Genomic DNA, 22,345 nt, shown 5'->3' with positions numbered 1-22,345 from the left:
ATCAAAATGTCCCTTTCAGACCAAATACAGTAGATAAATATTGTCATATTGTATAAAGGAAAACAAAACTGGTCCATTTTAACAGCTGGTACAAGTGTTAAACTGTCCACTGTATTTTATAATTTATTTTAACAGCTCATTGAGCCCAGTTCTCTGCACTAATTAATGAAGCTATAATTATTCAAACCAGAAAGTTCCTTCATGTATCTTAATTCATGCAACTGACATTATAGTCTCTGGGTTTTCCGTTCATCTGTCCCATTCACAATATCTGAACATTATAATGGACGTTCTTCAAATTTGGTCATTTGGACTCAAGGGTGACCTGGTAAGAAAATTGGGGTCAAAGTCAAGATCACTGTGACCTCGCAAAAGTATTTTTTAACTAATGAGCATTTGTTATCTGGAGAACACCACGAGAGAATCCTGAAACTATCACAGATATTCCATTCATAGTTTTTTTTCTTCACAGGAGAGTGTAAGAGGAAACCTATGATTACATCTGAGAGAGACGGACTTAGCAAAACACTTTATTAGGAAAAAAATTGTTTTCTCTTCTACTTCACTTTACAGAATAAATAATTTCAATCAGTCAACATTGTGACACCTTTAAATGCACCAGACCTACTGACCAGCCTAAACACAAGCATTTTTGTAGAAACACTGTCAAAACTCACACACATTTTTACATTGAAAACCACAAAGATACATGTATGGGCATCAATAAAGTCATGAGAATGGGATGTGGGACTTTTTTTTAAATAAAGTAAGAAGAGAAATTTACTAAAAATCTGGCAGATAAGATAAAAGCCAATTCATTCTTATGAGAAGAATTTGAAGATCTTACATCAGACAATAGAAGTACAAATATTATTTGGGTGAGAGCAACAGGAGGAGGAAGAACAAGGTTAAAATTGTATATATAAATATGTGAATATTCATTTAGGGGAAGATCCTCATAAGAATGATACACAGGGTATGAATGATTTTTCTATCAGATGTAGCCATAGAAATGTGTGAATCTTGCACCTATTATCTTTGTAATTATAGTCATTAATCCATCCATCCATCCATCCATCCATCCATCCATCCATCCATCCATCCATCCCTCCATTCATCCATCAATCCACCCATCCATCCATCCATCCATCCATCCACCCATCCACCCATCCATCCATCCTAATAACTTCTTAGTTTATGCTTACAGCAGAAACTTCAATCTAGGGTACAGCTCAACATGTATGAAACAGCTTCTTTATAGACTGAGTATTATTTGCATTGTTGAGTGAACTGCTCATCATCATCTTAATTGCATCTTGTGCATGTGCATGTGCATAGCTTTATGAAGACATATATAACAAGCTCTATTTGAGCCTTGTTTCATTTGTTTATTGGTTTGAGCCACCCTCTCTTCAGATTGAAATAATGGATAACCAGTTGTACCAGCAGAGCGACCACAGGAATCAACCAGACGGACCAAGTTTGATCTAGTGCAGCGTGTGGTCATCCCTCTCACATACGTCAAAACATGACAATCTTACTCTGTAACAACATGAATGGACAACTAAGTTCTATGAATGTGCAACTTCAGGTAGCCTCCTTCATAAATCCTGCTCCTCTGCTCCTCGTGCATCCAGCATCGAGAGAGTCAATGCAAAAAATGGAGGGTGCGTCAAAGAAGGTGAGTGGGTATTGTTGGGCTGCGTGTTTTGGAATACTTGAATACAGAGTTTAAAATACTTAATTATCCTATAAGTAGCAAGGAGGAAGTTTTATTGTGATGCTCAGACAGTGCAAGTAAAAGAAAAAAGATATTCATCGGTTTGTCAACGTTTAGAAACAAACCAAACATTGAGAAAATACTGAAAACAAATTCTGTGTTTGGAGAATATTTACAAAGTAAATACAGAAGGTTTTCTCAAATTTCTTTCTTTTTCCAGTTTCAGCCATGTAATGGTAATTATAAATGTCAACATTTTTAAAAGTCAGTAGTGAGTGAAAAATTAATTTTGAGCATTTAAAAATATTTGTCACATTAAATTTTCATAGACCAGATGATACATTTTTTAATCATCTGGTTTAATATATAAAATGTATTATGAGTCACATTTTACTGTGATTATAAGTATGGGATAAATGCCTATGACTGCCACACCAGAAACATTTGTTTGGACGATTTTCACTGAAACTGCCTCTGATTAGAGAAACAACCGATGACATGAGATTTTCATCAAAAATTAAGTTGTGTTCACTTCTATGTAATGAGCTGACAACAGAAGATTTAGAGGTTAAAAGACTTTGACAAAAGACTATCTGCTTGGCTTGAGTATCAGTGGTGGAAGAAGAACTGAGATCCTTTGCTTGAGTAAACGTAAAATCACAACATAAAAACACTCTGTAACAAGTTCTAGTTCTATTTGAGTAAAAGTTCATAATTATCACCTGAAAAATGTTAAATAAAAATAACAACATTTCTCAGTACAATAAATACAGTACAAGTACTTTAAAACTGTACTTAAAGCTTCAGTGTGTAGAATGTAGTGACATCTAGTGGTGAAGTGTCATGTTGCAGCTGAACACCCCTCACCTCATCCTCCCCTTCCAAACATGAAAGAGAACCTGTGGTAACCTTCAGTTTTCGTAAAAACTCAAAGGGTGTTTAGTTTGTCCAGTCTGGGCTACTACAAGAAACATGGCGGCCTCCATAGAGAGGACTCCCCCCCCCCCTGATGTAAATATAAAGTATTTCAATATAAAGGTCCCATTCTAGTGTAAATAAAAGAAACAATTTGTATACTTTAGATGAAGCACACCCGTGAAAGCATAACTAGGATTATTTTATATAAAATTTCTGTCAATAGATCCCTTTCACCTAAATCTTACACACTGGACCTTTAAGTACAGTACTGTTACTTTCTGTAGCCTGACATAAGACACTGCATTACAGATAAACTTGTAATTACCAGGACCATAGAGGCTCTGCACATGCACTGAAAACCACTGTAACTCACCACAAGAGAAACAATCAGAAAATTTGCAGTATTCTTCTTTCTAAAATACTTTCCCTTTTCTGGAACAAAATAAAAGAAACATTACATTTTAAGTTACAAGAGTTTTAAACATTCATAACAAGAAGGTGAAGGTGTAAAGGTTAAATAGACATTCGTCACAGAGCAGAACGGTCGAGTGCACAGTGACGTTGTACTGGGCATCATGAGCGTCATTTATAATCATTGTTCATTGGTCATCTGTTCGGGCCCCATGTCAGTAAAGCATTATATGAATCATTACATACTGTCTGCCCTCTCCTACAATGTCTAGTTCACTAAACTGTTTCACTAAAAGTCAAATATGGGGTTTCCACTTTACGTCTCAGCTGCAGTATTGGAGGCTGTATGCGCTGTCGATGGTGTTGGGAATCGGTGGATCGTTTCAGTACGGGATTCAAGTGTCGGTCATTGCTTCACCTGAGGAGGTGAGACATCATCGCAACATACTGGATGATAAAACAATAACATAATGGCTAAAAGCAACATTTACTATAATAGATTATTTATCTGAAGTTTTCTGTCCTTGACCTTGACTTTGACTTTGACCTTTTCACAGCATGTGCAGAGTTTCGTGAACTACACGTGGTTGTGGAGGTACAACGCTCCAGTGACCGACTCCACCAACAAGCTCATCTGGTCCTTCATCGTGGCTGTGCTGAGCCTTGGAGCCTGGGCCGGGGCCATTCACAGCGGCAGCCTTCCTGTCACTTACGGCCGGTGAGGGACACTGATCTTTACTCGGAAATCTGTCTCCCAAAGATAGCCAATGGCAGACAGAGACACACATTCTCGTACTTCTATCTTTGTGAGGACAGTCAATGGCATAATGCATGTCCTAGCCCCTTACCCTAACCTTAACCATTACAGCTAAGTGACTAACCTTAACCCTTAACCCTAACCCTAACAGTAAAACCAAGTCTTAACCTTTTAACAGCCCTTTGAAAATGAGGACCGGCCAAAATGTCCTCACTTTCCCCCACGTCCACTGTCCTCACTTGTCACGGTCCCCACAAAGATAGAAGTACAAGCACACACATTCACACACACACACACATACACAAAACATCATTTTTTTGTGATGTTTGACAGGGCTGTTAATTAACAGGGAACACTTAACAATTACTTGCTGACGTCTTTGCTTTTCAAAACTCTCTGACGTGACAAACTTCTGATTTGGAGCCAAAGTCACGACTTCAATGGTTTATAAACCAGAAAATAAAACACTAATGTTCAGCCTCAGTGTTTAACTAATCTGGTGTGTTTTGAGACACGTGATGGAACTCGCCAAGGTCACGTCAAGGGACTTTTTCAGCTGCAAAGATGGAAAATATGATGATTAATAAAAGATAAAAGCAACTTGTTTCAAAGGCAACATTTTTGATTTATTTATTCAGGCTCTGGCAGCAGGAACTAATCTACTCAGTTTTACATTTTAGTGTCAGTGCTGCAGTTCACACACTACAGGCTGCAGCGACTTACAACCACTGGATTCAAACATTCTGGAAACACATGCATTTCCCATAATGTGGAAAAAGATGTTCCAGGTTGACTTTACAGTTGTGAAACATAAACTTCAAAGTACAAAATTGTGACAAGCCAAGGTTGCCACCGGAGTTTACCAAGAACAGCCGGAGACAAACCATTCAGGTTTCAACATCTTTTATTGCACTTAGCAGTGAAAGTAAGTTTAGTTGAATCCTATTTAATAAAATACTTTATTTGTCTTTTGGTCTTTCAGGAAAAAAGCTCTCCTATTCAACAATGTTGTGGCGATGGTTGCTGCTCTGCTGATGCTCTTCAGTCACACGGCCAAATCTTTTGAGATGATCTTGTTGGGCAGATTCCTGTATGGGTATAACGTCGGTATGTCCTGATGATGCCTGTGTGTTTGTTGTGTTTCTCATCTTCTGCTTTATTTTGTCAGGCTCTTAAAGGTTGTTTTTGTTTCTCTCCACAGGTCTCGGCCTGAGCGTTCACCTCATGTATCTCGGGGAGAGTTCGCCAAAGAAATTCAGAGGTTTCCTGACTCTCACCAGCTCAATCTTCATCGGTTTTGGCAAAGTTACGGGTCAAATTATTGGCATCAAGTCAGTAGTGAATTCTTACAAATAATATAACTTCCCTCTTCCTGCCTCTTTGGATTTAAGTGTCTTTCTAACCCATCGTTGTTTGACTCAGGGAGATGATGGGAACAGAGGACATGTGGCCGTATCTCTTGGCTGTGAGTGGTATTCCTGCCATCCTGCAGTTTGTGATGCTGCTTTTCTTCCCTGAGGCGCCTCGATACCTGTACATCGACAAAGGAGACACTGAAGGCTGCAAAAAAGGTGAGTGGACGGTTTTAGAATCAGCATTTCACACTAGATTACACACTTTACAATAAGGGTTTGGATTTGTAAAACTGCTTGATTGTGATGCTGCAACAACTTCTATGAGCAGTTGTTGGAGAGTGAGAAAGTTTAGATTGCGTCACAGATGAACTCCAGGTTTTTGAATGTGTTCACTGGGAAAAATTTAATCCAATAGCCCTGCAGTGGCTGTGGCAGGAGGAGGACTTGAAGCTGGAGTTGGACGACATGGAGAAAGAGAGAGTGAGCTCACTGGGAGAGAAGGCGAAGACCGTGAAGGACGTGTTGACCTCTCGCTGTGTCAGGTGGCAGCTGCTGACTCTGGCCATCCCCTGTGCTGGTGTTCAGTTCTGCGGCATCAACGCTGTATGTTCCCGTCAGCCGTCATGAGACACTTGTTCTAATCTCACCTCATGCGTCTCATCTAGTTAAATGGTTTCTCATCTTCTCAGCTCTACTTCTACGCCTTTGACATCTTCCGTCAGTCAGGAGTGCCAGAGGACCAGAGGCATTACTTGGCCATTGGTATCGGAGCAACAGAGTTAATCGCCATAACCCTGTGTGTAAGTATTTCTGTCATGTATCATGAAAATCACGCTGAAAACAACGCAACTCAAAAACAACTCCGAAAATGAGAAATGTACTCAATAGAGAGCGCACCTCCACCAACGAACAAACAAGCCACCAAACCTTTAAACAAACGAGTGAATGCGCGAACGAACAAACAATCAAATGAACAACTGTTGGGTAAATTCAGGCCTGTTGTGTAATTCTATAACATCCCTGTTGTGTCTCAGTCTTTTCTGATAGATCGTGCTGGCAGGAAGAAGCTGATGGGCTATGGCTATTTACTGATGGGCATCACCATGTCTCTACTCACTGCCATGTTGTCCATCAAGGTAACTGTGCTCCATCATTACACGCGTCCTCCTCCTCCTCCTCCTCCCCTCTGTCCTGAGGAGGAGAAATTACAAATCCTTGTCTTTTTTCACAAAGGATCTGAATTCATGGATCCCATATTTGAACATCGCCCTGATCTTCTGTGTCATCTGCATCTATGGACTTGGACCGTGTGAGTTTTCTGTTGCCTGTGCTCGTCCTCACAAGTGATTTATTTGTATTATTTTATTTTTTTAATGATTGATGATGATGAATTTTTAAAATAAATGATAATCTCCTTTTAGCCGGTGTGTCCATGGCTCTTCCCGCTGACCTTTTCCTACAAGCCTGGCGTCCTTCTGCCTACGTGATCAGTGGGACGATCAACTGGCTCAGCATGTTCCTCGTGGGGATGTTATTTGGCTACGTAGTGGTGAGATATATGTGCCTCATATCAATATTTCCAGTCATGAACGTAGGCTACATCATCTCCCTCCTAATATCTATATACTGTGAATTTAACAGCCTGTTTTGATGTGTTTTCATGCAGGATGGACTCGGACAGTTCTGCTTCCTGATCTTTGTGGCTTACTCCCTTTTCAGTGCAGGATTTATGATTTATTTTGTCCCAGAGACAAAAGGAAAAACAATGCTTGAGATTATGGAAGATTTCAACAAAATAAATTACAAGAACGGTGGAAACGACATTGAAAGTACTTACATTACACTTGCAACTAAACTATAAATATTATATACAGATAAATATAAATAAACATTATTTACTTTGTAACATTGTTTAGAAAAATCCTATACAAACGAGTTATTATTATTATTATTATTATTAATATATTTTTTTCCACAATTTTTTCAGATTTTTAAATCAAACATTAAACCACATGTTTTTAAGAGAGCAACCTTTTCATTAATAGTTAACAACTCTGTACAAACAAATATATGTATTACTTTTAGCATAAACATCTAACTCCAGAAATGTATTAAACCAGAGGTTTTCAAAGTCTGAAACTGAGGACATCCCCTTGGAAAAGGCAGCCCCTCATTCCACTGAAGTTTTCTTGCTTAGTTTTCTTGATTACTTGATGCCATATGCAAGTATGGTTATTTTATTTAATCCCATAAACACTCAACAAACTGACATAATTCAAAACTATACCAAATACAGAAAAAGGTCAGTCCTAAGGTAGTTAGTTCATTCACTGAAGTATTGTCTGAGTGTTGTAAACGCAGTATTAGATGATGTGATCCGTGCACTGTACACTGCCAGATGATAGTTTATATTGTTTGTTTACAAAACACCCAGCTGAATAAAGTTGAATATAAATTATTGGCGGCGTCTGTGTTGTGTTTCTGAACTCGAGTGGCCTTGTTCCCATTCTGTTCTGTTCCTCACAATAAATGTAAAATTTAAGCTGTGTACATTTATTAAATTATTATGATCAAGTAATTTTTAATATTTAAGGAATAGAACAACCAGCCCATTTCAACAATAATGGATCACCTGACAAATGTATGTGCAGATACATTGCAACAAATCTTTTGTGAAACCCACAATATTAACTGAACAGGTGTCTCTGTATGCCAGATAATTAGAAGCATTAACTGCAAAATAAGAAACCAAATTATATATCATAGCTAACGTAACCCCTCTGTATTTGAATGTTCCACAATTTCACTCAAGGGGTCTTAAATGCTGCACTGTGAATTGGTGTAAATTGGTGTGAATGTTAGTTTGAAAGTATAAACCACCGTCTAATGTATAAATAAGATGTTTCAATATCCATCAGAAAAAATACAACCCAAATATAAGGAGCTTTTTCAATTGCAATTTATTTGATGCCCACATCTCTGTACCAACAAGAGAGATGAGACTCAATGACAGAGTACAAAAACAAATATCTATAGAAAAGTATGCTTAAATTGAAATATGTCCAAAGACACATGTAGCTCACATGTTTAAAGAGCAATCTTGTTGCATACGATGATAAAATACCAAGGTAACATATTGTACATTTCATTTTTGTGAGTGTTTTATACAAAAGTGTCAATGCAAGTCACTCTGTACAATTTTAAACCTTTAGAAAAGAGGATCTTTTTTAATCCACTGCTGTGCACAATCAGTATTTGGAAGGCACTTTGCAACAGACCAAAAGCAGAAAGCAAAAACCATTTAGGTCTAAATAATCAATGAAAAGATCTTTTTTAACTCTGAAGTACCAACAGGAGTGAAACAAATCATACATCCCTGTGAAGAAATTCCTTCCTGACGGCATCGTCCACATGATTTCAAACAAATAATCACAACACAACTCTTAATAACGTTTAAGTTGTAAATACCTTAGTGCAGAGTGGATCAAAACAAAAGAAGAAGAACAAAAGACATGAGTCGTGCGGCCGGCAGTGTGAGCGCTACCAGAGCAGCGTGACAGCAGAGTGACCAGTGAAACCATTACTGCCACCAACCAGTGATCGACATTCAGTCCCCAGCTCAGCTCGCATGCCAGGCACATGCAGTTTACACTTTTCAGTCAAAATGGCCATAACTTAACACCCCTCCATATAACAGACAAGAAAAAGAACGATATATATGTACAGGACCACCACTGACAAACATTGATCATATTGGTTGGTTCATATATTTATATATATATATATCTATAGACGGTGTATATGAATGGTATATACACATGTAACAATCACAATAAAAACATAAATAATATAGGAATGTACTGAATTCAACAGACAAATTTACTTACAAATAATAATTAAACAGAAGCAGGAAACAGACACACACGCATAGATGGCACATGTACACACGCTCTTTTTTTTTTTTCCCCACACACACACACACACACACACACACACACACACACACACACACACACACACACACACACACACACACACACACACACACACACACACACACACACACACACACACACACACACACACACACACACACACGATATTAAAATATCATCTTTAAAGTGTTTTGTATGTGAGGTCCTCATGATACCCAATAATTAAATCTCATATTGTTTATTTTGCAACTGCGTTATTTCGACCTTGTATAGATCTACGTTTCAGTGTGAAGAGATTATGAAAACGATTATTCTTATGAACTAATCCATTAAATCAATTGGTCGATCAATATAAAAAATAATTAACAACTACAGTGTTTTGTTAATGGGGTTAATTGTTTCTTGAGCTTCTGCAGTGGGTTTGCAGCTGTGGCATTTATGACAGCATACTGAGTATCTTTGAGTTTTGAACTGTTGATCAGACAAACAAAGTTAATTGAAAGTCTAAATGGACATATATGATTCAAAAACAAATCTGCAGGATAATCGATAATGAAAATAATAATCAGTTACAGACTTAAACCTCATTTAAGTCAGATTATACTATAAAGATCTTTGCATTCAATCACAAATGTCATACTGGGTTATTTAAAAAGTAAAAATGGCTCATTTACATTTGTTCTCATCACAGGAATGTCTTGGGTTCAACAGTTTGAATTAAAGACAGCAAGGTGGATCGCTTGTGCCTTAACTGAGCGGATATTAGTGCAAAACACAAGTCGTGTCATCTACACAACAGAGCAAGCGAATGATAGATCACTGACAGAGGGGTTGATCAATACAAGACGTGCAGGCAAAGAAGATGAATAAACACTGGAGAAAGAACTTGAGCTTAGTTACTTGACTCTGAAAAAGTTGCATTACGTTTGGTCGGTGCAGAAGCTGGTGGATCAGGGTGTCCATCCCTCCTCTAACCCGTTAACTGCTGCACAACGCGCACACAAGAACACGCACGGAACTCCATTTAACATGATCTACAGTGAAAAATTATCAAAATGAGCAAATCACAAGATTTTTGTTTGACAATCAAAAATAAAAAACTGTACACAAAAAAAAAGCACGGGCATGAATAAGTTAATAAAATATAATTTACATTTCTCAAAAAATAGACTGAAAATATACCTGACCTTGGTCCCTGGTTAATGTACACAACTGATTTAATAACTAACAAACAATACTCGGAAACTTCGTCATTGTTGTGGGGGGTGTGGGGGTCCCGACAAGCTCAAGGCATGTTTCAAGACCGATTTTAAATCTAAATTTACCCGACGTGATAGAAAAAACCTATTTCATAAAATGAAAAAAAACATTCCTGGACACAGTATAAATCACAATAATAAATGGCTTTCCTCTCCTTAGGTTTGCACTTTTTTATATTAATTATTCTTTTTTCTTTTTTTTACCAATGATCAGATCAAAAAATGATAAAGGGCTATTCACACCCAAATGAGCTGCCAGTGGCACATCCTGTAAGACGTCACCTCAGTGTACCAACTCTGCTCAAGATTCACAAATACAACTATCCTCTGAGGCTTTTTGCTAAGTAATGACGAAACAGGTCCTTCTAAGTACTGACTAAATTAGGATGGTTTAAAGCTGCTGGGGCTTTGAGGTCGTTTTCATTTTTTACCTTTAATTCTAGAAATCCAATAAAGTAAACACAATAAAACTTGATTAAGCTATGATTAACACACATTAACAACAAAGCACTGTGGTGTTAATATCTTCTGAGGTAGCTTAATTACTATTTTTTTTTTTTTTTTTAAAGGTGAAATATTTTTGCCAACTTCTAAGAAGCCAAATGTGTTTTGTGTCGGTGCCATAACAAATAAAATGTAGTTTTAATGATACTTGTTTTAAAAGTGCTTCTGAACTGTCCGTTGTCAGCTACAATCCTGTCAATAATGATTCCCAAAGGTCCTTGACAACTATCAGTGCTACTCAGCCACCTTTAAACCCACTCTTTTTGTACAAAGTTGTTGCTCCTAATAAATGCGTAATGAAATATGCCGTGTGCCTGTTAGGAATATGGTAAATAGTCTGAAATTAACAGATTTGCAGCAAAGCTTGCTAGAAAAATCAAGGCCAATTTAAATCCTTGGTCTTAATAAAAACTAAATCCAACATAAATACAGAACTCAGTCCTCCTGTTGCTCTGAGGTAAAGACGTCTGTTTATATGAAAGATTAAAAACTGTTGTAATGGCCAAGGGTTGATTTACCAAGTACATCAGAGCCGGCGGACATTTAAAAGAAAATCATCATTTTAAGAATGCCGTAAATAATTAATTTCATGTCAGGAACATATGTGCAGCTAAGATTAACACACAAGCCAAAAACAACTGAGAGCCTACCAAACATAACTTCAACAGGTTCATGTCAGATAAAGGAAATAAAACCTTCATGTCGTTTCTTTACAAAGAAAATGTACACGCCGTTCACTTTTCATACTCTGAAAAAGTAGAAAAAGTAGGAATCGTATGGCAGTCTCTGACAAAAATATTGGATACACATTAAGCAACGCGACAAACAGAAAAAAGTAGTCTTGAGGCAAAGTTATTCCCAAATACGGAGCATCTTCTGTGGGCAACCCGGCTTCGTTCAACAAGTGACAAGCTTCATTATATCTCCAGCAAACTTGTCACTTCCCTCCAAAGTCGAGTCCACTTTGACCTGCCTCAGCGTCCACCAGTGACGAGGCGAAAGCGGACTGGACAATCTGAAAGCCAAAGGACTCGAGCAAGGACATGTTTTGTTGGGGGGAGAAGGGAGAGGACAGGGACGGGGTCAGCTCACTTGCGCCAGACCCTGAAACTCCCTGGGCCTTCTGGGCTTTGTGAACTCTGTGCTGGTGCTTGTTGAGGTAGGACTTTGTGCGGAAGGCCTGACCACAGATCCCGCAGGTAAACTTCTTCTCAGGGTCCGTCTTGGCTTTGGATCCCTCGGGGGAACCCAACGCCCCTGCAGAAGCTCCGTTGCAGGATAAGGATGGCATCTCGAGCTCCGGCCCGTCGGGTTTGTGTGGAGATTTCAGTTCGTCACTGTTTGGCAACTCTCCAAATGAAGGATCGGATTCTTCTGATTCCAGATGAGGACATTTCTCAGCGTTCTCCTCTCCGTCTGAGGTAAATGCCACATGGGTAGGAAGAGGGGAGTGAAGGAGGAGGAAAAAGGGAGGGAAGAGAAAGATAAATGAGGATATATTATTATTAAACAAGTTTTGTCAAATACAACTTTAATCCAGTAGCTGGCTGGCACCTGCAAAAGTCTCAAACTTAAACATCAGGTGTTCAGTGAGAAGACAATAAGCACAATTGGAACAAGATGAACGATTGATTTTACACATTAATATTTGAATTCAGCAAAACAGAGAAGAAAGACATTTCCTTCAAAAACGTGGCTACAGGATTGAACTGTACTATCATCTAGCTCAGTCCATCTGCATAGTGTCCACTGAGGATTGTACTTTGCTCATCCAACCATTGGGCCATGCTTGCACCATGCTCCCAACCCACCCTCCTGCTGGACTGTACTGACCTGTAACAGGCCCATGGACAGGGAAGCCAGGCACCCCGCCAGAGCGACACTCCCAGAAATATGGAGTCCCACCTGGCTTCCCCATGAGCAGCTCAGGCTGCAGGCCCAAGGCTGGAGGGCCAGGCTGTGGATGAACTGGGTGTCCAGAGAGCCCATGAAAGCGACCCTCCGCCTCAGACGAGGTGAGAAGCAGCTGGCGACTGGCGCACAGGTCTACACGACACCCGGCCAGGGAGAAAGGAAGGGGGAGGGACAGACATAACAGGCCGGCGGAAACCATATGGACAGAGTTACCTTCATTTCATCACTAGTATTTGAAAGGCAGTCGGTAAACACAGTGTGCAGGACAGGTTTACTCGTATGAATGAATCCATGCTGAGTGAACCCCATCACGGAAGCTGTCAGGGATGAATGAATGTTTTTCCTCCTTACCCTGTCAGCTTATGCTTAATCCTTATCAGTAATTATTGGTATAATTAATGAAAACAGTTGATGTTTGTGAAAAATACACTGGATGTGAGTCCATCTATTTGACTAACAATTGGATTTACTAATCCCAAGTAATAAAAAAAACTATGCACAATACACAATGTTGGCTCACTGGCAAACGCACAAAGTCACCATTAAGTGCAGTTCCCATCAAAATGGAGAATTACTAAAGAAAATGTGGTTACCATGGTAACAGCAAGTGTAGTTTCTGAATGGACACATTTCTAAATGTGATTTTCCTTGACAAGCTCTTTCAAAAAACACTTTGACAATACAATACCTCTACACTGCTGCCGAGTTCGTTTTAAAGGTAATCAGACGAGTTGTCAAACAAATTGAATTAAAGGCAGAAGGTATAGTTACATTTCCTTGTGAGCCCATACTGTGAATTGTAAGTATTTTTCACAAACACAACGTATTTGTCTCACATGACATTAAATTAAGACTACAGTGAAAAAATCAGTAAATATAGTGACAGTACACATTTCTGGCTACTTCCAAGGGGAAAAGATACTTTCAGCTTTTTCTTCTGGTGGCTTAGCTGGAGTCTGCCAGATGACAGAAAACCTTTTTATACTTTTTGTAAAAGAGGTTTGTTCATTTACTGACACACTGGCAGAAGAGATTAAATGGAGAGGAATCATCAAAACCAACTAAAGATGTGCATTAAGCATAGAACAAACTGCAATAAAAAGGTCCCATTTTGTGGCTAAAATGAGTGTTTAAATGGAAAAACTAAACACTAATCTAAACACGTTGCCCATCGTGGTTCCCTTCGTTTTCATGCATACTGTGCACTTGACCAAATAATACTGGAAGCACATTAAGAAAAGGCTTTTAGAAGTTATTATATACTTTTTTGACATTAAGCGAGAATATGTGATTTTGCTACGCTTAATATTGATAAACATGGTGAGGAAATTGAATGTTGATGATAATAAAATGTGTTTATTACACAGGTGGTTACCAAACATCTATCTGGTACAGCTTTCAAATTGTTCTCATCCTACCTATTAAACACAGGTTCTAATAACCACATGCCATCTTTTGGTCATGTCCAGTATGGTGTCCCTCAGGGAGCAGCTTTAGGACCAACTTTATTTTCTCTGTAAATGCTTTCCCCAGGACATACCATCTATAGAGCTGGTTCCTTTCATTATGATGCTGACAACACACAGCTATATTTAGAGAAACTGATCCTGGCATGCCGAGTTCCCTTCATGACTGATGCCAAAACAGAGATTTGTAACTCAGCACATAGTGAAACAAATCTATGGTTCCCCGCAGAATAATTTACAAATACAATCTCCTTTAGCTTTCAAAGAAACAGCCTATTTTACACACCTCTATTTCCTAATTTCTCAACTATTGCATCAATCTCTTCACCTGCCTCAAACAAAAATCTATGTATGTGCTTCAGAATGTAAAGAAATCTATAATTATTATTAGAACTACCATCTATTATGCTATGCAAATGGACTAATTGTTATTTTGTCAAAAAGTAAGTTCCAAGTACAAATCAAAAGAGGAAATGATTGGTTATTTTTGCCAGTTGTGGCTCACTTCGATGTGTGCACTGTCTCTATGCTACTGGTTCTCCCACAAAATTGCACAACAACAAAAGTTTCAATGAATCCAGGACAAATGGAGCGCACATTAGGACGATCATGCATCACTGTGCATTGCTGAACAACTGCTGATGGACCAGCCAAGCAGGTACAGACACTGTTAATATGCTGCCATGGCCATGCAAGACAAACACGCACATACAAAAGCAAAGTATGCTACATATTATGTTATTATGAGTAACAATACAAGTCTAGAAATATATTTGTGCTCAATTGCTATGTTCTATGGCAAATACAGCATATTGCTATACTCTCCCATAGGAAAAGCTGCACTACAAGTTGTAATCTACAGGGGTTTCCTCCAGTCAGTTCTGCAATCCTCACCTTTGACACGAGTCAGAGAAACTACTGTGAGCTTCTAATGTTTCCAGCACTTTTCCTGCAGCTTGTTGAACCATGAGGTCAAGCTTAGCCTAGTTCTAATGCAAAGTGTCCCCCCACTGTGAGTGTTAATTCAGAGGACTTTTACGTCACTAGATTGAAACAAAACAGTTGTTACTTAATATTTTCATCCAGTAACTGGCAGGTGTAACTGAACCACTTGCCAAGGCAATTGGTTTGTTAATATATGACCCATAATGAGTGAGGAGTAAGGGAGATCCTATAGGGTAGATATTTACCACTATGCGAATAAAATCGGACTAAACAGGTAAATAAAATCAGCAAGGTCAGCACTATCTGCCATTTCCCTTAATTCCATCTGTATGAGTATAATGTATTCTGAAACATGTGGGCAGATTTTAGTAAACTTTAGAATTTATATTTTAGAGCACATCTGTTGAGCACCAAAAACTGTAATTCTTGGAAGATAACTTTGACAGCTAGCTTGTGGTGCTGCAGTGCCTTCAGGGTTAACACAGGGCTGCAGATGTTTCCAAGAAACTGGCACTAAAATCGGTACCAGCGATGGCATTTCTTAAGTTTTGATGCAACTCAAATTAAGTAAATCAGTGGTATGAATCTAAATAAAAAATGTTGAATATATTTTGGATTTACTGAAGGATTCATGAAGAGCTAGTACACCACAGTCCAGTCTACCTCTCTAGTCATGGGCAAAACAGGGAAAAATAGTTTCCATCCACCTGATTACCACAGAGATGTTATGTATACACTGCACCTTCTCAGCAAAAGACCCTGACATCTGGCTAACAGAAGGACAACCAGCGGATGAAATTGCACAGTAGTAAATGTTTCGCAGTGCGGTGAATGTATGCTTGTGTTTTAAACATACACACAGATGCAGCAGCATGTTTCTCCAAAAAGCAGCAGCGCACATGAAAGCCAGAAACATGAAAATTTGGGATGGGGCGGTCGGCCGCTTGCCTTCCACTGAGCACTGGTGTCCCATGTGGTAAGGGGTGCCGTTGTGCATCTGCAGTCCCCCCCTTGGCTCAGGGAAGTTGTGCATTGTGGCTGAGGGGGGCAGTGGAGAGCCATGGTGTGTCTTTATGTGCACCTTAAGGTAGGACGCAGTGGAGAAACCTGGGACCAGAAGAACAAAGAACAAGGCAGTCGTTTGACACACACAAAGCCTTGGCTACAAGAGGGCCGTCATGTAAACAAGGACGGACTTTCATCGTCAACCCTCAACAGGAGATCAAAAGTGGCGGAAACCAGAATAACACATATGGTTAATCGGGGGGAAAGCTCAATTATTTTCCATTCCTTAATTGTAAATCACAACCAAACAGCATCACTATATCAACAGCAAAAGTCCTGCACCGAGCAAACAACCAAATTATTTTAAAAACAGCCTTGGGTGCCACTTCATCCACCAGAAGAACATTAGCAGCTCCAGAGTACAGACACACAAAGTGTGAAGTAAACTGTAAAGAGATGTTCTCATTGATCTAATCACAATATCAACATCACCCTCTGATCTGATCAATGCACCTACAGGTACTCATATTTGTAGATTGTTTTGGGGAAACTGTCAAAACCAACAGGGTGATGAATCATGTAAAATAATGAAATTGACTTTGATTCAACAACATGCTTTTCAATTCCAATCCTGTCTGTGAGGTAATGTTCAGAAAATAGCATTACAACATTGTAGTACAAGGAAGGGCACAAATTACTGATGAGGAAGGAGATGAAATAGGACCCAGGATTCAGTCTGAATACCAAACACACAAAAAGGCACGATACCAGGTTATCATCCTTTGAGGTGTAACGTTACAGCTCTATTGTGGCAGCAGTGTTCGCCGCCTCTTTCTCAAACTGTACAACTTATTGAATCTGATACATATTTGGGAGGTGAGCACACTGCGTGGCCAGATGGAAGCCATACAATATTCAACATGAACGTCAACTTGAATAGTGGACTTTTATAGCGACACAGTAGCAACACACTTCTTTTCTCTTGAGAGTCGACCTGCACGACAGGATTACAGGACATCCTGCAATTTCACATTGTTGATAAAAATCAACCATTTTACAAAAGCTCTAACAACTACAGCAGTCCAACCATAACACCATCCCTCCTCATATTCCTATTAGCAGCAACAGCAACATCTGAATACATGTCATCCGCCATTTGACATGGGGCAGAGTTGTCTTGGTGAACTTTGCAGACATTTGGTATGCTGACGTTTTTCAGGATTACCTTTGTTGCAGATGCCGCAGTAGTTATGTGTTCCTTCACTGTGCTTCTTTAGGTGATCCGTCATGTAGGCAGCGCGCAGGAACTTGCCGCAAACTTTGCAGGGGATTTTGTCCTCGTGACATGCGAGATGGGACCGGAGGCGATCTCTCGTAGCAAAAGAGGCATTACAAATCTGTAATACAGATATTGACACGTTAATGTCTTTCTTACATATGGCGGTTTTAAAAACAGTCATTAGCTGCAGGGTTTTATTATATATAATAACTCCAATATGTGGATTCCATGTGTTACCTGGCACTTGTGGGGTCTCTCTGTTGTGTGAACTTGTTTGATATGTCCGTTCAGGTGGTCGGGTCTGGAAGAAGAAAAAGCCAATAAGTGAATTTCTAATATATTCATTTCCACACAGCTAAAGATCGATTAACTAAACCATGCAAACTAACATGTGTGAACACAGGCCAAGTCAGTAATATTTGAATATTGTGTTCAATGTGTGTGGTGTCTTTTCAAAACCGAAAAATATTTTTCCCATGTCTATTATGTGACAGATGAAAACACTCCTGCACACTCTCTTACTTATAGTGAGCCTTATTTGTGACATTTCAGTGCTAGACCTTCATCAGAATGATGCAAAAATAACTACACTGTATAAGAAATTGACCAGAAGTGTTTTTAATAACATTTGGTGTATTCTTTTAAATAACATTCTCTTCCTGTGATGAAAGACAAACCATGTCTTGTAAAAGATCAGAGGCTGATTGATCTATTAAAAAAGTATATGACTGAGGGCCCATGTATATTGAGGTGTCACTTTATATGGGATCATTAGACTTTAAAACTAAATTAGCTTCATCTTTTAAAAAAATTAATAAACCAGGCAGATCCAGGAAGCCAAGTCTGGTTTAACAGCATTAAAACAAGTGTGTAGTCCAGTCCATATTACAAATAAACCTATCAGTCACATTTACAGGTTCTGGAGTTAAAACCAGATCGATTTTTGTCACAAGTTGAATTTGTCGTCTGGCAGTGACATATTGAAGAATAGGAGAAAAGAAAACATAAAAACTTAGATGAAAGGTCATGAAAGTCATGGTAACATTGCTTCCTGTTCAGTATACCATGAAATTAATACAGTGGGCGTAAAATCAATTTGACATTGAAGACTGGGGAAACAACCTGTAATAATAGCTGGCACATACAGGACCATGAATACAAGAGTTGGAGTTTGGCACAAATTATTGTGCTCCCATTCACATATTGTATTATTATATCTTTGACTGTTGCCTGTGCTGCAAACTGATTTTCCAAACGGGGACAGATCCATCTTTATAACGATATAAATAACCCTAACCTACACATGTGAAGAATAAGAGGTCCTCCATTCTAAAGCAGTATAAATATAATGGGCCTATTTCACAGCAGACATTTTGACTTTAAACTTAAGCACAGATGTAACTAATAACATTACAGATGGCTCTTCCCCTCTGTGTTCAGATGCTCTATTAATGACAGTGTGACAGAGCCAGTGGTCCCTCTTCTCAGCAGACATTTTGACTTGTCGCAGCAGGAAAGGCCCAGATGTTACTGATAACATTAGCAATGACTTTGTTCGGTTAGCAGTGGTTAACTCCATTATATACACATGTGTGCCCCCTGTTATAACAGGTCAAAATGTCTCCGGCAAAAAAAACGAATGAATAGAATGTTTGTGAAAAGGGCAAATTATATGTTAGATAAGATAAGATAATCCTGTATTTGTCCCGCAGAGGGAAGAATTTGCAAAGGTAAAGCATCAAGAGGGCAGTCAGGAATAAGCCTCAGTATAAGTAGTTAATAAAATGAATGTAAGGAGATATAGGAAAATATAAATAAAGTATAAATAACTAATATATACAGTGTTGACAGAATATGTACAGTGTGAATATGTCTCCACTGAAATGGATTGCACATTTCACAGACAGAGATTACTATTGCAGAGTTAAAAAGTGAACCTGGGTTTTAGTGCAGACGTATGTTTTATGTGCACAGCTGATCGTACAGTCTTACTGCTGCAGTAAGAAACCTTCATTCGTGCTTAGGAGACATTCACATGAAGTCATACAGAATCGAGCATCATATATTTGGGAGTAACTCTAGATACTTGATAATGCATCACACCTGTTGATGAGCCACCACCAGTGTGAATGTCTCCCCCACTAACACAGGGACGTCTCTCTCACCGACCTCCATTGTTTTCCTTTCTCTACGTCTTTCAAACCTGTGGGGCTGCTTTTTTTATGCATCATCCGTCCTGTGCGTGGACCTCCAGAGCAGCAGGTGGTGACATCGAGTCAGTGGCTGGGCCTGAGAAACACTGAGCCTGGGAAACAGAGCTGGGGAGCTGGTGTGCATGTGTGTGGGAGTGAGGCTGAATTACAATGATAGCCAGCCGCTATGTGTGTTCTGCAGTTATGAAGCTGTGACAACACTATATGTTGATCTTTTCCAATCACTGTCACAGAGGGATTTGGGTTTTAAATTATTATATAAAGACCATATTTACCTCTGGGTTTGATTTGTTGTCAACTCACAACAACAACTCACATGGTCTCTCAAAAGCTGATCATCCTTTAAACACAGATTTACAAAGCAGGAATCCTGGAGGGTGACCAGACGCTGAGGCTCGGTCACACCACTGCGTCTCCACAACTCCAAACACAAAAGACATGCTGTGTAAAAGCTCAGCTCACCTTGAGAAGCCTTTCCCGCAGCTTTGGCACACGTACGGTTTCCCGACAGAGCCGTCGTGGGACCGCACATGGTAAGACATCCTGTCCTTGCGTTTGAACCGGAGCCCGCACACGTGGCACGCGTACGGCTTCTCCCCGGAGTGGGAGAGCTTGTGTCGGTTCAGGTGATACACGTCGCGGAAAACTTTCCCGCAAATGTCACAGCCGACGTGCCGCCTGGTCCTCTCCCGCTTGCGCGGGTTGTCCATCGCCAGCCCGCCGGGTAACTGCAAGCCGTTCTCCGCCAGACCCGGGTGGGACATTAACGACAAGCCGCCCGCCGATGACAGGCTGTCACCGACGCTGTGTGCGCCGCCGCTGGAGGCTCCGTGCTGGGCTTCGTGGTTCTTCAAGCGGGAGGCTTCGGTGAAAGCTTTCCCGCAGGTGCCGCACGGAAACAGCCCGTTGTCTTTCTGGGTGCTGTGGTTGAAGTGAAGCGCCTCCACGACACCACCAGCTTTCTTTGGTCGCCCCCTGCTCCTCTTTGACCCCGGGGAGCCGTCGCCGTCGTGATGAAGCGTGTTCCCCGTTAGTTCCGCGGTCGGGGACACGGACAGTCCGTCCACAGGCTCCAGCATCGGCACCGACGACTCTCCGCCGTCTTCCAGCAACACGGCGGCGGCGGCGTCCTCACTCGCTTCCATGGACATCTGCGCATTGCTAGCAAAGCTCTGCCCGTTCACCAGCAGCCCCGTTCCGTTCACGAGCCCCTCCTGAGCCGCCGGATAACCCAGCTCCGCGGCGGCCGTGGCCTGGAAGAGGCTGGCTTCTCCCCCCCGAGAGGTCGGGACGAGGATCTGGATGTTGGACTGCTTGATGACCTCCTGACAGATCTCGATCACCGACCTCATCAGCAGGAACTTGGCCGCTGTCATCAGCTCCGGGAAGCACTCCAGCCGCACCACGATCCTGGAGGTGTACGCGAAGTCCAGGATGTCTTTGAAAACTTTCGGGCTGATCGTGTGCATCTCCAGCTCCTTGGCGTCGCCGTCGCCCTCCGTCTGGCGGCCGAACACCGACTCGAAGTACTCGCTGCAGGCGGCCAGCACAGCCTTGTGGGCAGGGAAGCTCTCCTCGCCGACGCGCAGCACCACATCGCAGAACCTGCCTCCATCTTTCCTCTGAACGTTGAGGTTGTGTAGCATCTCCGCGCTGTGCTTGCTCACCTGGTAGGTGTACGAAGAAGTCCAAGACGGCTCCGCTACTTTCTCCATGCCGAATTCATCCAAGAGCGGCGGTCTGTTCGCGACAACGGCCGGAGGAGTGGCGGATTGCGTGCGACGACCGGGATCGGTCGAGTCCAGCGAGCTACAAAATCCAAAAAACCAACCGCACCTCCGCGTCGGTTTAGCATCTAGCGTTAGACGTTAGCTGTAGCAGCAGCGAAAAATGGCAGCCCCCCAGCTTCCTGTGAACTTTGACCCTGGTTTTTTTGAGGGGTGGGGGTCGCTGTGGTTTTGTGAGAAATGTCTCTTGTGGGGTTTCATGCTGTGGTGTGTGTTTTTCATCCGGTCCTCGCGTCACAACAACAGTCGCTCGGGGGAGAAGAGCAGCAGAGCCGGGGGTGTTTGGTGTTTATGGCAGAATGTGAACACGCAGGTCTCTTCCTGTCTGTGTGTAAAACCCCTCCCCCACCAACCACCAGCCAGCCCCCTCCTCTCTGAGAGCTGACTGTAAACCATCACACATGTACTCCATCATACATGTACTGCATCACACTGTCTGCAAACCCACTGACCACACGTGTACTACATCACACGTGTAGTACATCATACATGTACTGCATCACACTGTCTGTAAACCCACTGATCACAGATGCACAATAGAGAGCTGTCTGTATACCCACTGATCACACATGTACTATATCACATGTACTATAGATAGCTGTCTGTATACCCACTGATCACACATGTACTATAGAGAGCTGTCTGTATACCCACTGATCACACTACACTACAGCCTCAGGTCAGCTCTGACTGACTATAATACAATACACAATGTACCAGAGAAATTGTAAAATATAGTTGATGCTCCATGATAATACTTCCACTATCTGTAGAGATGAACTGTAATTTTACAGTGTTTTCAGTTTAGATTTAGGACTAAACTTTGACATTCTATTGTCATTTAAAAAAATATTAAAACAAAATGGAAAGCTACTTC

The 22,345-nt window shown here is 40.7% G+C and overlaps 2 protein-coding genes across 3 annotated transcripts; one reads left to right on the top strand and one right to left on the bottom strand.

The window, feature by feature from the left end:
- The first annotated feature begins 1,660 nt into the window (after positions 1–1,660).
- LOC118105183 (solute carrier family 2, facilitated glucose transporter member 11) lies at positions 1,661–7,022 on the top strand. The gene is made up of 12 exons (XM_035152658.1): positions 1,661–1,681; positions 3,377–3,475; positions 3,607–3,767; positions 4,789–4,913; positions 5,008–5,137; positions 5,229–5,377; positions 5,577–5,764; positions 5,851–5,961; positions 6,196–6,297; positions 6,395–6,470; positions 6,583–6,710; positions 6,828–7,022. Exons 1-12 carry the CDS (start codon positions 1,661–1,663, stop codon positions 7,020–7,022), a joined length of 1,485 nt encoding a protein of 494 aa, XP_035008549.1.
- Positions 7,023–8,098: 1,076 nt separating this feature from the next.
- patz1 (POZ/BTB and AT hook containing zinc finger 1) lies at positions 8,099–21,940 on the bottom strand. 2 transcript variants are annotated; one of them, XM_035151470.2, is made up of 6 exons: positions 20,144–21,940; positions 17,706–17,769; positions 17,415–17,586; positions 16,133–16,291; positions 12,693–12,905; positions 8,099–12,275 (listed from the first exon to the last, which is right to left on the bottom strand). In XM_035151470.2, the coding sequence occupies exons 1-6, from the start codon at positions 21,394–21,396 to the stop codon at positions 11,797–11,799; spliced, it is 2,340 nt and encodes a 779-aa protein (XP_035007361.1). In that variant the 5' UTR covers positions 21,397–21,940; the 3' UTR covers positions 8,099–11,796. The 2 variants fall into 2 exon arrangements, with proteins under 2 accessions (XP_035007361.1, XP_035007362.1); XM_035151471.2 differs by lacking the exons at positions 12,693–12,905; positions 16,133–16,291 and having other exon boundaries at positions 20,144–21,939.
- Positions 21,941–22,345: the final 405 nt, after the last annotated feature.

Source organism: Hippoglossus stenolepis, chromosome 3 (genome assembly GCF_022539355.2).
Source record: "Hippoglossus stenolepis isolate QCI-W04-F060 chromosome 3, HSTE1.2, whole genome shotgun sequence".
In the NCBI taxonomy this organism is placed as follows: Eukaryota; Metazoa; Chordata; class Actinopteri; order Pleuronectiformes; family Pleuronectidae; genus Hippoglossus; species Hippoglossus stenolepis.
This window is presented reverse-complemented; position numbering and strand designations above follow the sequence as displayed.

Excerpts from the sequence above, each read along its gene's own strand:
- patz1 (XM_035151470.2), bottom strand. The coding sequence starts at position 21,396 with ATGGAGAAAGTAGCGGAGCCGTCTTGGACTTCTTCGTACACCTACCAG. Across the intron at positions 17,770-20,143 it reads TGCGGGAAAGGCTTCTCAAG|ACCCGACCACCTGAACGGAC; the intron begins GTGAGCTGAGCT and ends TTCTTCTTCCAG. Across the intron at positions 12,276-12,692 it reads TGTCCATGGGCCTGTTACAG|ACGGAGAGGAGAACGCTGAG; the intron begins GTCAGTACAGTC and ends CATTTACCTCAG.
- LOC118105183 (XM_035152658.1), top strand. The coding sequence starts at position 1,661 with ATGGAGGGTGCGTCAAAGAAG. Across the intron at positions 1,682-3,376 it reads TGGAGGGTGCGTCAAAGAAG|CTGCAGTATTGGAGGCTGTA; the intron begins GTGAGTGGGTAT and ends TTTACGTCTCAG. Across the intron at positions 4,914-5,007 it reads CCTGTATGGGTATAACGTCG|GTCTCGGCCTGAGCGTTCAC; the intron begins GTATGTCCTGAT and ends TTCTCTCCACAG.